General features: G+C 37.6%; 1 protein-coding gene across 9 annotated transcripts in view; it reads left to right on the plus strand.

Moving 5' to 3' along the window:
- Window positions 1-14196, plus strand: part of LOC108260767 (collagen alpha-1(XIX) chain) — a 250068-nt gene that overhangs the window by 85511 nt on the left and 150361 nt on the right. For all 9 annotated transcript variants that reach the window (XR_008393821.1, XM_053677725.1, XM_047152377.2 and 6 more), the window contains one exon: window positions 8389-8433. Coding sequence is in view for 8 of the 9 variants with exons in the window: in XM_053677725.1 (XP_053533700.1) it covers window positions 8389-8433 (45 nt within the window). In the remaining variant the exon portion in view is untranslated. The remainder of the gene's footprint in view (window positions 1-8388; window positions 8434-14196) is intronic.

Raw genomic sequence — 14196 nt, forward strand, 5'->3', positions numbered from 1 at the left:
ACAGTAGGCTGTATTAACATGATATTTATATTTATTCATTTATATTTATATAATATGTGGTATCACTCTTTACTAGGTCGAGTCATATTCAAAGTCAGAACTGCAAAAAAAAAAAAAAAAAAAAAAAAAAAATTGGGCTCTCAGATTACTGCTTGCACCTGTTATCATGAAAATGGCAGGAATATTTCTGTCACACCACCACTAGCAAAGGCCCTTATTGTGCCCTATTTTTTCTGGGCCTAAATCCTTCTGTCTTTACCTCGAGTGGGATATGAAAATTTTAAAAAATTGCTACTCTAATGGAGCATACTAGAAGATATTATGAGTAGTACTTAAGTTTGTTTTCTTGTATAATACACAACTTAGCTCTATTTATATTATCTCTTTGATGTCTGCATGGCTTCTTAGTGGCTAAAGAAGTAATAAAGTTTCAGCTATTTCTGGCCACTGAGTCATATGTAGCAAGGGAAGTTGTTGACCAGAACAGTGGTCAAAAACAGCTTGAAGTAATAGCACATTGCTCCTAGGCATGTGTGATATAATGATTTAATTTGACCCTAGATGATCTTATGCTGCCACGATGTCCAGTGATGTTTACTTATTGATTATATTGTGCTATACAGATGTGGCCTTTAAGAATGCCCATTTTTTCACGCTGTTTCATGCAATTAGTCACGTGCAATCACACGGAATCCTGCAGGCATGGTTCTAAGAATTTAAATTCATTTGTTGTGCTTCACACAATAACCACCAGGCGCATTAGGTTTATCATAAGTTTCGATGAGAAACTTAATATTTTTATGTGAACCATTCGACCAGACTTTCCGTTTTTATTGTACCGTGTTCAGCTACAGTATGTTGTTCCATGTGCCACCTGGTGCTTATTGTGTGAAGCACAAGAAATGAATATAAATTAGGATACCGCCTGATCGCACGTGACAAATCACATGAAAAAATGCGCATTCTTAAAGACCACATCTGTATTCCAAGAAATATGGACAACAGAATATTTCTTCGGGAAATAAAAAAAAAAAAAACAATTTGTTTAATTTGCTCCCCAAATTTGCTTTGGCACGAAACTTGGACTGTCAATTGAAAGAGAGGGTTAAAACTTTCACATGTTTTTTTATTGCAATCAACGAGGGCACAGATGTTAGTAGTGTGGCTCAGTTTGCCTTTTTATCAGGAGAGTTGATGAATGTTTGAAAATTACAGAAGAATTTGTGGGACTCATTCCAATGACAGACACTATCACCGCTAATGACATTTTCACATGCCTGGCCGAGTCCTTGGACCAGCTAGGAGTGAATTGGTCTCATGCAGTTTGTGTGACAACTGATGGAGCCCTGTCGATGTGCGGAAGAATGGTGGGGTTGTGTGCAAACTACAGGAGAAGGTGAAATCATGTGGAGGTAAAGAGTTTTGGGGAATTCATTGTATTATTCACCAGGAAGTGTTATGCAGCAAGTCCCTAAAAATGGACCGTGTCATGAGTGTGGTGACTAAAAAGGTGTATTTCATTAACCTGAGAGGACTGAACCGCCGTCAGTTTCATGCTTTGCGCAGGATATTAGCCATGGACTACCCTACCACATGGATGTGCAAAGGTTAAGCTGTGGGAGCAAGTGTTTTCATGAATTGCCGAAAAAAATTTGACTCTTCATGAAACATAAGAGATAAGTGCTGACTGAATTGGATGACCCAGAATGGATTCAGGATCTTACCTTAATGTTAATTATCACTGAACATTTGAACATTCTCAACACCAAACTGCAAGGTTGAGATAAACATTTAAGAGTACTATGACAATGCTCGCACATTTCAACAGAAACTCCCTGTAGGAGACAGCTTTCAGAGAACAATCTTGCACATTTCCCCTCACTGAAAGACACCATCAATGATTGCAACATTGATCGATTCAAGCTAAAAATATGAAAATGAATTTCAGCAGTGTTTTCAAATACTGAATGAACTTGAGCCAAAAATCTAACTATTTACATCGTCTCTCTATAGTAGCCCCTCTGATGTACCAGTTGATCTACAAACTGAGTTGATTGACTCACAGTGCAATTCTGTGTTAAAAGACAAATTCGCCAATGTTGACTTGCACACATTCTATCAGCATCTTGTTCCACAATTTCCTAAAATAGCAGCCTTTGCCTCTGTGATTCTGTACATGTTTGGAAGTACCTATATAACATATATATGCAAACAGGCTTTCTCCGTAATTATCATAAATAAATCCAAACTGTGCTCTTGCTTGTCACATACTCACTTAAATGACATTATGAAAGTGTCAATTGCTCAAAGTGTCAATTGCTCAGTTGCTCACTCCTGATATTGATAAGTTGGTTAAAGCCAAGAGGCATCAGGCAGTTCTAAACAGTAAGCATAAACTGACCTCAAATTGATTGCTTCTGTGCTGTGGGGAAGGTTGAATATAATATTTGCCATATTTTGTGGCAACAGGGTGGCTAGAATTCCAATTGAGTCTGGCTTTAATGTGATGAATAATATGGTCTACCTCATTACTACAGATCTTCTCCATTCCCTGTGAAACTGAGCACTGTAATGTGTGTGAGGAGAGTTGATGGCCTCGTGCAGTTTGCATGCACCTCTTCTATAGAGAGATGGCGGAGGGTTGTACATTGAATTGGAATGCTTTTTGTTGAAACAGCAACTCTGAAAGGGGATGAGGGCACAAATGGCATGTTGCATAGTCTCACTGTGATGTGGCCCATTCTAACAGAAAGGCTTTAAAGACTCAGACAAGGACCACTGTCCTTCTGGAATAAGAAACGGGTGGAATAGAACTCATTGTTCTAACCATGGCATCTACTTTTTTCCTACCTTTTAAAAAGAAGTTCACCACTTTTATTCCTAATTTGGTCACCTGCCAATTCCCACTCACCAGCCAGCACTCCCCTCTCATACAACATCTAGCAAACGGGGAGGGTGAAGGCTAGCACATCTCCAAGACTCATAAAGCCAACCAGTCATATCTATGCTTGTACAACACAAGACAGCATAACATATTTAGAGGAACATGCTCAGCTTCTGCTATAATGAGGAGGAGCTAGCTTGCATAAACTGAATAAGAAGCCTGGAAAGTGCTCAGTATCTTTTGAGTTATATGTATGACCTGGCATCAGATGTGGCTTAATTATCTTGAAGTACACGTACAGCAAGAACTAACCCATCAGCAGAGTGTTTTCAGCCAATTTCCCTCCTGCTCTTTATCCAGTTTTTCTGCGCCAAGCCATTTTGCTCCCTCGCCAGTTCATCGGTTTTCACATTCACGTGTGCCTGAGATGCCCTTCTGCTAGCATGATGGATTTTCCAGCATAATGTAAGTTTGATACTGAGCTTTATGTCTGTAGTTCATAATCGGGTTCAGCCCGATTGTGAACTGAACCTTATTGTTTAACTCCAGCATCAGGAGTGTCTGAAAATGGATCCGATTTAGCCTTTACCAGTGTTTATGTACTACTGGCAGGCTTTAAGTCAGAGTGCTGGAAATACTGTTCTGAGCAGCACCAGGCACAGGGAATTTCATTATGATTCAGTATAAGGACTAATGATAGGCGAAGTGCAAGTATGCACTAAGAATCCACAGACACATTCTAAACATTAAGGGGTCAGTCCATCTCAAGTGGTCCAATAATTACAAAGTTGTTTGCTTGACCATTTTTCCTCCTTTATTTTGAGTGGTTACCTCTATGTATTAGCATTGAAAAACTTTTTAAAAATGGTTAAAAAATTTAAATTTTTTAAAATTATTATTTTTACTTAATTACCATATTTGTATCATGGTACACAACAAATTTTGGTTATATCGCTGTTTACAGAAACCTCAATATCTCAGCTCAGGATGGTCCTAGCTCATTGGAACAAAACTGAAGTCTAGAGCACATTAAAAGGTACATGTGTATATATAAACATTTAGCTCATTCTAGTGCCTTAGAGTCAGAACTATAGTCCAAATGTTAGAGTGCTCACAGTTCCACTTTTAAAGTCAATTTATAATGACAAGGGTTCAAGTCTCAGTCTTAATTTTTAGGGGGTACCTAGGTAAGTATGGTGTGCATGCAGAACATTTCAGGTTTGAGATTTCTAATTTTTTATGGGACAATTTATGAAAATTCTCCTCACTTTGAGATTGAATATCTCTGGTGGGGGGCCAGATACAAACGTGAAATTTTCACAGAAATATGTAATCTATAGTAGCATTCTGAGAATTTGAAATTCCACTGATTACAGAGCGTAAGGCTGGAGCTAAACTCTGCAGGACAATGGACCTCGAGGGCCAGATTTGAAGCTACAGATCAGAAGTCACTTTTCCTTTTTTTTTTTTTTTATCACAGTAGAAACAACACCACAGCTGTTTTATGGCAGTGTTCATTTGTAGAACACAAAACTGAACACTGTAATTCCATATTTGTAATTCCATATGCATTCCAACTGTACACATGTACAAACATGATACAACCCCAATTCCAAAAAAAGTTGGGACACTGTGTAAAATGTAAATAAATGTAAATAAAAACAGAATGTAATAATTTGCTAATCTCATAAACATATTTGATTCACAATAGAACATAGAAAACATATCAAATGTTTAAACTGAGTAAATGTACCATTTTAAGAACAAAAAAAGAGGTCATTTTGAATTTGATGGCCACAACAAAAAAAAGTTGGCATGGGGGCAACAAAAGGCTGGAAAAGTAAGTGTTATTAAAACAGCTGGAGAAACATTTTGCAACTAATTAGTTTAATTGGCAACAGATCAGTAACATGACTGGGTATAAAAAAGAGTATCTTAGAGAGGCAGAGTTTTTTAGAAGTAAAGATGGGATGGAATATGGATGGAAGCATATGTTGGTCTAAAACCTGCATATACCTTTCAACATTGATGGTGCTGGATGGAAGCGTTATTACAGTTATTACATTTATTATTACATATATTACATTTATTTCTCAAAAAGCATAAAGTAGGATTTTCCTCAGATTCCTACTAGCCATAACTCTGTAAACTGTGGCCTCACAAACTTACAATTTTTACGGCAGAATGTTACCATAAGGGAATTATTTCTGTGATAATTTCTGTACAGGTTTGTATCTGATCCCCCACCAGTTACAGTCATGTGAAAAAATAAGTACACCCTATGGAAATTGTAGGCTTTTTTTTTTTTTATATATATAGTTGGACAAGCGAACATTTGATCATCTTTGAAACAGTGTCTATTAATGAAGTTGATATACTTGAATAAAACCACAAGGGAAATGTGCTTTTTCAATCATTTATATGATTTATATGATTATATCAATATATGATTTTCTTCTGTGTAAAAACTAAGTACACCCCTGGCCTCAGAAGCTAGTATTGCCCCTTTTAGCAGAAATAAGTTCTTGTAGGCATTTTGCATAATAGTCCACCAGGCTTGCTGGAATTTGTGACCACTCTTTCATGCAATATTCTTTCAGTTACAAGATGTTTGAGGGTTTTCTTGCATGTACTGCCTGTTTCAAATTCCCCACAACATTTCAATGGGATTCAAATCCAGGCTTTGATTCCATAACCCTCCATTTCTTCTTTTTGAGCCATTCCTTGGTGGATTTGCTAGTGTGCTTAGGATCATTATCCTGTTGAAAGGTCCACTAATGGAGGACAACTCCAACTTTCGGACAGATGGCCTTACATTATTTTCAAGCACTCTTTGATATGATGCAGAATTCATAGTTGAATGTCCAGTCCCTGAGGCAGCGAAGCTACCCCAAACCATAACATTTCCACCACCATGCTTCACACTTGGTATGAGGTGCTTCTCCTGAAAAACTGTCTTTGTTCTGCACCAATCATGTCTGCTGTTACTGTGGAATCTCTTTCTGATTGTAGACACATTCACTTTTACAACAACAGTTGCAAGACTTACTAGCAGATCCTGTGATGAAATTTTACGGTTTTTGGAGACTTCTTTTCACATCAGACAGTTTGCTCTTGGACTGAATTTGCTGGGATGGCTAGTCCTGGTCAAATTGGCAGTTGTTTTAAATCTGCACCATTTGTAGATTTTTTTCGTCACAGGGTCTGATGGACGTCAGGAAAACGAGAGTCTGGAATTAACCCAGAGAAAGTTGCTGGTCCTGACAATATACCATTGCTCAGGCAATGTGCTAATTAGTTTGAACATATCCAAACAAACATCTTCAACATCTTTCTGAGCCAAGCATTTGTCCCAGGGCGCTTCAGGATGACCACCTTCATTCTTCCAACTGTTACATCTGCAAGGGCGCCAGAATTCTGGTTGACCTGTCTCACCCCTCTCAAAGAATCTTCATCTTCCTGCCATCTGGAAGAAGGTACCAGAGCATCTATGCTACCACCACCACCAGACTGCACAACAGCTTCTTTCTCTGAGGCAGTCAGAGTACGTAACACACTTCACATCTGCACTGTTATGGGACACTTTTCTCCCACCTCTCACTTGATATTGCTGCTACACTTCTCAGTCATTTTACAGACAATTGTTTGGACTGGTTCTCCCATACAATACTGTTCTGTTTTATATAGTTTATGTGCATTGTCCTGTCTATTTAATGTCCTGTTTATTTATTGTCTTGTGTATATTCTGTATTTTTTCCACTGATATCACAATGTCACATATCTGCAGTTTATGTACTGCAGTGCTACTTATTATTATGTTTCCATGGTACTGGAGAAATGATATTTCATTCCAGTATATACAAGCTATATTGAGGAATGACAATAAAAACCCAGTTGATTTGACTTGGGAAGTCTTGGTTTCATAATCAGAATTTCTGAAAGGATCTAGGTGCCCTTCATCCATCATGGTCCTCATGAGTCAAGTGTGGCATCTCCCCCTTGTCTCTGAGTCCCTAAAGACCTCTCAGTAAGGACCTATACAGGATCCTGGTTTGGAATGGTACCATTATAGTAATGGTACCATTACCCTTTCTGCTGTCACTGCAGCAAATGGATGGGATAAGCTCACCCAGCATGCACTGGTAACCGCATGGTTCTGGAAGGACCTTGTGGCCAAACCCAGCCCTAAGGTTATGTATTTCACTTTGTGAACCAAGCAGTACTCTGTGAAGGTTAATCAGCAGAACATGTCCAGTACACTCTGTATAGTACCATTTGAGCTGCATGGTGTCTTTTTGTTCATCGAATCAGTTATTCATCTATAAATCATCTGCTGGGCAGTGGTGGCTCAGTGGTTAAAAGCCTTGGGTTACTGATCAGAAGGATAGGAGTTCAAGCTGCCAAGAGTCCACTGCCAAGCTACCACTGTAGGGCCCTTGGGCAAGGCCCTTAACCTTCAAATATTCAGTTGTATAAATGAGATAAATGTAAGTTGTTCTGGATAAAGGCATCTGCCAAATGCCATAAATGTAAATGTAAATGCTTAAGCAGAATTAAACCCAGAAGGTGCTTCATCACCACAGCCTACGATGGGCTAGAAGCTCAGTTCTACTTTGATGTGACATTTCCCAAAGAGAATTCTTTCATCATGGTCACTATGGAGAGGTGAGGTCTGTGTTGCAGCTACCTGTGTCATTGTGTACCTCTCCAGGTTCTACAATGTCAGCACTCCAGTGAACATATCCAGTATTCATAGAATGATAGTTACAGAGATACTGTTGCACAAAGTAGAGGTAAACAAAGATAGAGTACAGTTACAAATACAGCTTATTAAAAAAAAATTATGAATATTAATAAAATGTAGAAATTTGGCAGTGGCTGGAAATGTATCATTTGTGCTGTCTTTTTCGCAGCCAGTTTTGGAAATGTAATTTATTGTGCCATGAACGATATGAATGAAGGTAAGACATGTCATTATTTGACTCGTAGTTGGTTAAGAAATGCCAGGCCTGTCTCCAATTTCATTTACATAAACTTGCACTAGTAAGGTTCTCTCTTTAAAAAAAAAAAGCCACCATCTAACAGACAAAAGGGTATTTTGGTATCTTTTTCCAGGGGAACCATTAAAGATTCCATGTAAAATCTCCCTCCACGCTTCCCGTTAAGAAATAGTTCAAAGTAGAACCACTTTGGAAATTTATAAACATCTATACATGCTAAACATAAATGTTAAAAAGAACCCTTGAGAAAAACATTTTTTCTAAGAATGTACAGAGTAACATACTATGTTAATTACTGTGGGTGAGGGTTGACTGTTGTGGCTAGGCTTCATCACATGTTGGTTGTGGGCTCTTTATGTTTTCTTGCCATTAATTAAAATGTTTCCTGTGTCTAATTGATAGTGCCGATGTATAACCAGCTATGATAATGGGAGCCATTTTCAAACATATTATCTGCCTTTATTTGCTGTTTCTCTTTCTCAGATCATTTTTTCTTTCTCACAGGGTCGCAGAGGATATTCAGGGGGGCCTGGTATTCCGGGACCACCGGTAAGAACTGCAACTGCCTTTTTATCAGTTCTATGACAGCAAGTTTGATTGTTTGATTTTAGCGCCTAGTTAACTTGGTTCCAGAATGCCAGAGTGGTTTCATTCTGCATTTTCCAATTAATGACCATTAACTCACATGTGCTGCCTATAAAAGCTCCTGCTATGTCATGCTCATGCGCTTTACCATTGTCATCTTGTCAAAAAAATAAGAAAGTGGGTTCACAATGCTGAGTACTGTGCTCTAATTCTTTGATTTTTACTAACCTTGTTATTGTTGAAATCTGCACCATTTGAGAGAGTGCATTAAGGCACATTGACTGTACTGCTGAACAAGATGCATAGTATAATGTTTAAGTTGGTGTGTAGCAATGTGGGTGCCGCAGACACAGAGTAACTAATCTTAAACTCTTAAGTAAGACCATAAAGTCATAGCTTCTTTGAGTTGTTGAAACCTTGTTAAATTTTCCAATGATTGTGAAATTTATGACAGCATGGCAAATTGTTTGTTCAGCCAAGCCCTGGTGGAGTTGGATGATGGATCTGATCAATGCCCAAACTGCTTGGGAAGTTTGTTCTACAATAGGTGCATAGAGAACCCTGCCCTAACTGCAGTGCTTTACAGGCTATGAGCATAGTACTGTCTAGTCATCACCCTCCTCTGGCTCTGCGTAGCCATAGTGAAAAGTGAAATGAAGAAGTGAAGTGAACAGCAGCCATATCTGCTGTGAAGTCAGAGGAACTACAGCAGGAAGAATATCCTGCTGACAATGATTTAAAAAGGAGAGAGTGACTTTACTGCATTGGAAGATTTGATGAGATAACCTAGGATCTTGGTCAAATACGAGAGCTAATAGCAGAACGCAACAGCACATTAAAGAACAGAGCTTGCAGGATTCATTTTCTGAACTTGAGACCCACTTCACTAAAGCGTGCTTGTAGTTAACATTGAAGCAAAGATCAAATTGAAAAACAGAAGCACAGCAGTGCAGTAGCACTGAATGCACTACAGGGTGTTGTTAAGGATGCCTTGGCAAAATTAAAGTTGGTTGCTCATCCAATATAGCTGGACAATTTCATTAACCATGTTTAAAAACATCTATTACTATTCCAAATGTACCAATTTCATTGAAGAGCTCTTATGTATGTTTAAGTGTTTATGCATGTTTAATAAAAGAGCAGGCACATCTAAGCTGGCTAAGGCAGAGATACCTTTTGGCTAAGGCAGTGACTAAGGTAGAGAGACCTTTTGCCTCATTTGTATTATAGGATGAAGGCAGGATGGTGCAGCCTGAATATAGGAGATCTGATGTGCTGGTTCTTAAAGAATAAGAAACACTGGTGAGTTGTAGTGCAAATACAGTGGTTACTTGCAACTGGCCCTTGAGGAAATAAGCCTGCAGCAATCCTAATAACAATCACATCCATTATCTCAACCCAACAGGAAGTGTTGTGTAGGAGTACAGTTAGGTTCATAAGTAGAGATCGACCGATAATCGGTTTTACGATTTATTTATTTTAGTATTTTTCCATAATCGGATATCGGTTTTGTAATATCTTGTGGACATTTTGAGAATTGCACTTTATTTAACATAATAGCCATTAATGCACAGGTTACATGTGTTACATAAATTCTTGATATGTAGTTTAAGCAGCTTGGCACTAAGAATTATAGACAAACTTTTTTATCGGTTATAAAAAATCTATATTGATTGATCTTTATTCGTAAGTATTTAGAGAGTGACATTTTTTGTCATTTTGCCTCTGTACACTAATGGATTTGAAATGAAGCAATCAAGATGTGATTGAAGTTTATTAATAATTCAGTTGGTTTAACAAAAATATTGCATTAACTATTTAGGAATTACAGCCATTTTTAGGAGTCCTTCCATTTTCACAGGATTAAAAGAAATTGGACAAACTAACAATCATAAATGTTATGATTATTTTAAATTCTTGGATACAAATCCTTTCCAGTCAATGACTGCTTGAAGTCTGGAACCCATGGACATCACCAAATGCTGAGTTTACTCCCTTGAGATGCTTTGCCAGGCCATTACTGCAGCCTCCTTCAGTTGATGCTTGTTTATGGGTCTTTCTGCCGTCAGAAGAAGGAGGCAATGGTCTTTTTTGGAGAGCAGTGTCTTTTTGCAACCCTGTTATGCACATCATTGTGCAGTGTTCACCTGAACATTAGCATTAGCCACTGTGAGAATGGCCTTTAATTGCCTGGGATCTCGCAGTGCTCTTGGGGTGATCTTTGTTGGTTGACCACTCCTGGGGAGGGTAACACTGGTCTATAGAAGATATAACAGACATAATTTTGTTTTGAAAAGTGTTGTATTCACAGTCCCCTCTGAAAGTATTGGAGCTGCAGTTTTTTTTTTTGTTTGTTTATGCTATACATTTGGATTTGAGATTTTAAAAAACAAAATGAAAATGAGACAGTAGATAAGAATTTCAGCTTTCATTTCGTGATATTACATCTAGAACACGGCACCTTTTGTGGCAGACCACAAATTTTTAGGTGAGCAAAAGCATGGGAACAGATAGTCTTACAGTAAATAACACTTACTGTAAGTTTTGGTTGCATATCCCTTGCATGCATCAAGCCGGCAACCCACTGACATCACCACACTGTTGCATTCTTCTTTTGTGATGCTTTTCAAGCCTTGTACCTTCTTTCAGTTGTGGTTTGTTTTGGTGGGTTTCTCCTTCAGTCTCCTTTTCAGGAGGTGAAATGCATGCAAAACTGAGCTATGGTCTTTTGATTGATTTGGCCAATCTAAAACATTCCACTTTTTCCCCTGATGAAGTCCATTGTTGAGTTGCAATGTGTTTTGGGCCATTGTCTTTTTGCATGATGATCCCAACTAAATTGGATGCAGTTCTCTGTAAATTGCCAGACAAAATATTTCTGTAGACTTCTGAATTCATTCTGCTGCTAACACCATGAGTTACATCATCAATAAAAATTAGTGAGGCCGTTCCAGAAGCAGCCATGCAAGCCCAAGCCATGACACCATGGCTTCACAGACAAGTTTCTATGTTTTAGATAATGAGCAGATCCTATCTTCCTCCAGACTTTGGTAGAGTTTAATCTTGGTTCCAGAACTTTCGTGGCTCATCTCTATATTTCTTTGTGAATTCCAATCTGGCCTGGTGATTCTTAATGCTGGTGAGTGGTTTAAGTCATATAGCAAAAATAAAGAATCTGCTTTGCTGTTCCAATACTTTTGGAGGGGGTGGTATACTCTTTTGAATTTATGCATAAAACAAAGTATTATCATTTAAGAACAATAAATAATATACTTATGTAAACTTTAAAATATATAACTTATCAAATCAACAACAAAACTTCCAAACTTCAATTAGGACACTGCTCCTCATCAGGCTTGGGGATTAAAGGAATACATGTAATGACATTACGCAATCAGGATACAAAAAACTGGTAACTGTAATCTGTTACAGTTACGTCCAAAAACATTGTAATCAGATTACAGGTACATTTTGTAAAAAATGGGAATACTATCAGGATTACATTTTTTTAATTTAAAACCAAAGAAATAAATCTTTTGACATAACACAGTATAGACAGCTGCTTGATTACAGTTCTGGATCTCTCTTATCAGTCGTGGCTCACATGAGCAACCTTCTTGTGCATGCGCAAATAAGTTTTGCGCAAAGTTACTTTGGTAGAAATTAACACAAATTGTTCTCTGAAATGTTTTTTTTACGGTGATCATACATCCCCTTTTTCCCGGACATGTCCTCTATTGAACCTTAAAGTGTCGGGCCGGGATATCTAAATTTGAGAATATGTCAGGCATTTGGCTTTAGTTTCATTATGATGTGTTTATGGTCTAATACTGCAACACGTGTACACATATTTGCGTTGCTTTAACTCCTCTGTGTAATTCCTGCCTTCTGGCACACCAATTGGTCGATTATAAAAGGCTTGCAGCAACTATAATTCCTATCTGTCAACCATTAGCCTACTCTCACCGAATGTGTGAAGATGAAGCACTGTTGTGTACAACATCAAACAATTGCTTGACAATAGCAGCAAATGACAGCTGTCCTGAGTCGAAACAATGACCATGGCCATATAAGGTCATTTTTAATTTCATCTTATCATATTGCTTTTTATTACATGGTCATTCAAAATGTCAAACATGGGCAGACTGAAACCAATTTAAATTGATATATATTAGAGATGCATCGATGTATTGGCCATTAAAGGCAATTTTTCTCGATAATGGCTGATGGTTTAAAAACATCCGATGATCAAGGCCGATTATATCCTGTCATTCAAAAGAGGGTGGGAAAACACATCGATTTTGTGCTGTGTAAAGATGATGTCTCTTGTGTGGAATGGTGACAGAACTGCTGTTTGTAAGCTCTGCACTGGTAAAATTTTACACCGGATGCTACAGCAGTGAAGCAGTTTCGGCAACGAGCCTAATGTATTTTTTTAATATTATTAATTTAATAGAAGGCATAAAAGGCCAAACTATTGGTATCGGTATCGGCCGATATCACTCAATAACCGGTTATCAGTATCGGCTGAGAAATTTAGTATCGGTGCATCTCTCTCTCTCTATATATATATCTATATCTATATCTATATATATATCTATATATAATATATATATATATATATATATATATATATATATATATATATATATATATATATATATATTTGTAATGCTAATAGTGTGTCTTATTCAGCGTATTAAAGTCTGCATTCATAGTAACACTGTTTTGAACATTATTACTATTTTGAACACTATTATTTATTCATTTACTTTATTAAAACAAATCCAAACGTGTTTTTAAGCTCTAAATAAAAGTATTTTAGATCATATAGCTTTTCTCTTGACTTTATTTACATATGTGGCCTTGAAGTAATCCACAAATAATCAGATTATATTAATTTCATATTGTGATACTTGGATTACGTTACTGATTAAATTTTTTATGAAGTTAACTGTAATGGAATACATTTGAAAGTAACCCTCTCAGCCCTGCTCCTCAGCCACTTATAACAGTGACTATAACTATATACTACAGTATATTATAAGAAGAATAATCAATCAAAGCAAGACTACACTTCTGTAGACCGCAATTAAAACATTCACACACGCATATGTGTATATCACACACATACAAACCAAATTATGGTGTTGTAGACACTTGTTATTGTTAACAACTCTTGAAAACTCAGAATTGAAGCCCAGAAGACTTGGATAAAGCTTCAGCAGGATACTTTACATTTACATTACATTTATTCACTTAGCAGACGCTTTTATCCAAAGCAATTTACAAATGAGAAAAATACAAGCAAAGCGATATATCAAGCAGAGAACAATACAAGTAGTGCTACCATACAAGATCCATTAATTGAGTTCCAGAAGAAGCAAAGTGCACAGAGTTGAGGTGTAAGTGCAATTATTATTATTTTTTTAATGAATTGGTTAGGTGTTCACGGAAGAGGTGGGTCTTTAGCTGTTTTTTGAAGATGGTGAGAGATTGTGGTCCGGATTGAGGTTGGAAGTTCATTCCACCACTGAGGAACAGTTAGTGTGAAGGTTCTGGAAAGGGACCTTGCGCCACGCTGAGTGGGAACTACTAAACGTCGGTCACTAATCGATCGCAGATTGCGTGAGGGAACGTAAGCCTTCAGGAGAGAGTTGAGGTAGGAGGGTGCTGTACCAGACAAGGTCTTGTAGGTGAGCATCAAGGCCTTGAATTTGATGCGGG

The sequence above is a fragment of the Ictalurus punctatus genome, chromosome 29, assembly GCF_001660625.3.
Source record: "Ictalurus punctatus breed USDA103 chromosome 29, Coco_2.0, whole genome shotgun sequence".
NCBI classification, from domain to species: Eukaryota; Metazoa; Chordata; class Actinopteri; order Siluriformes; family Ictaluridae; genus Ictalurus; species Ictalurus punctatus.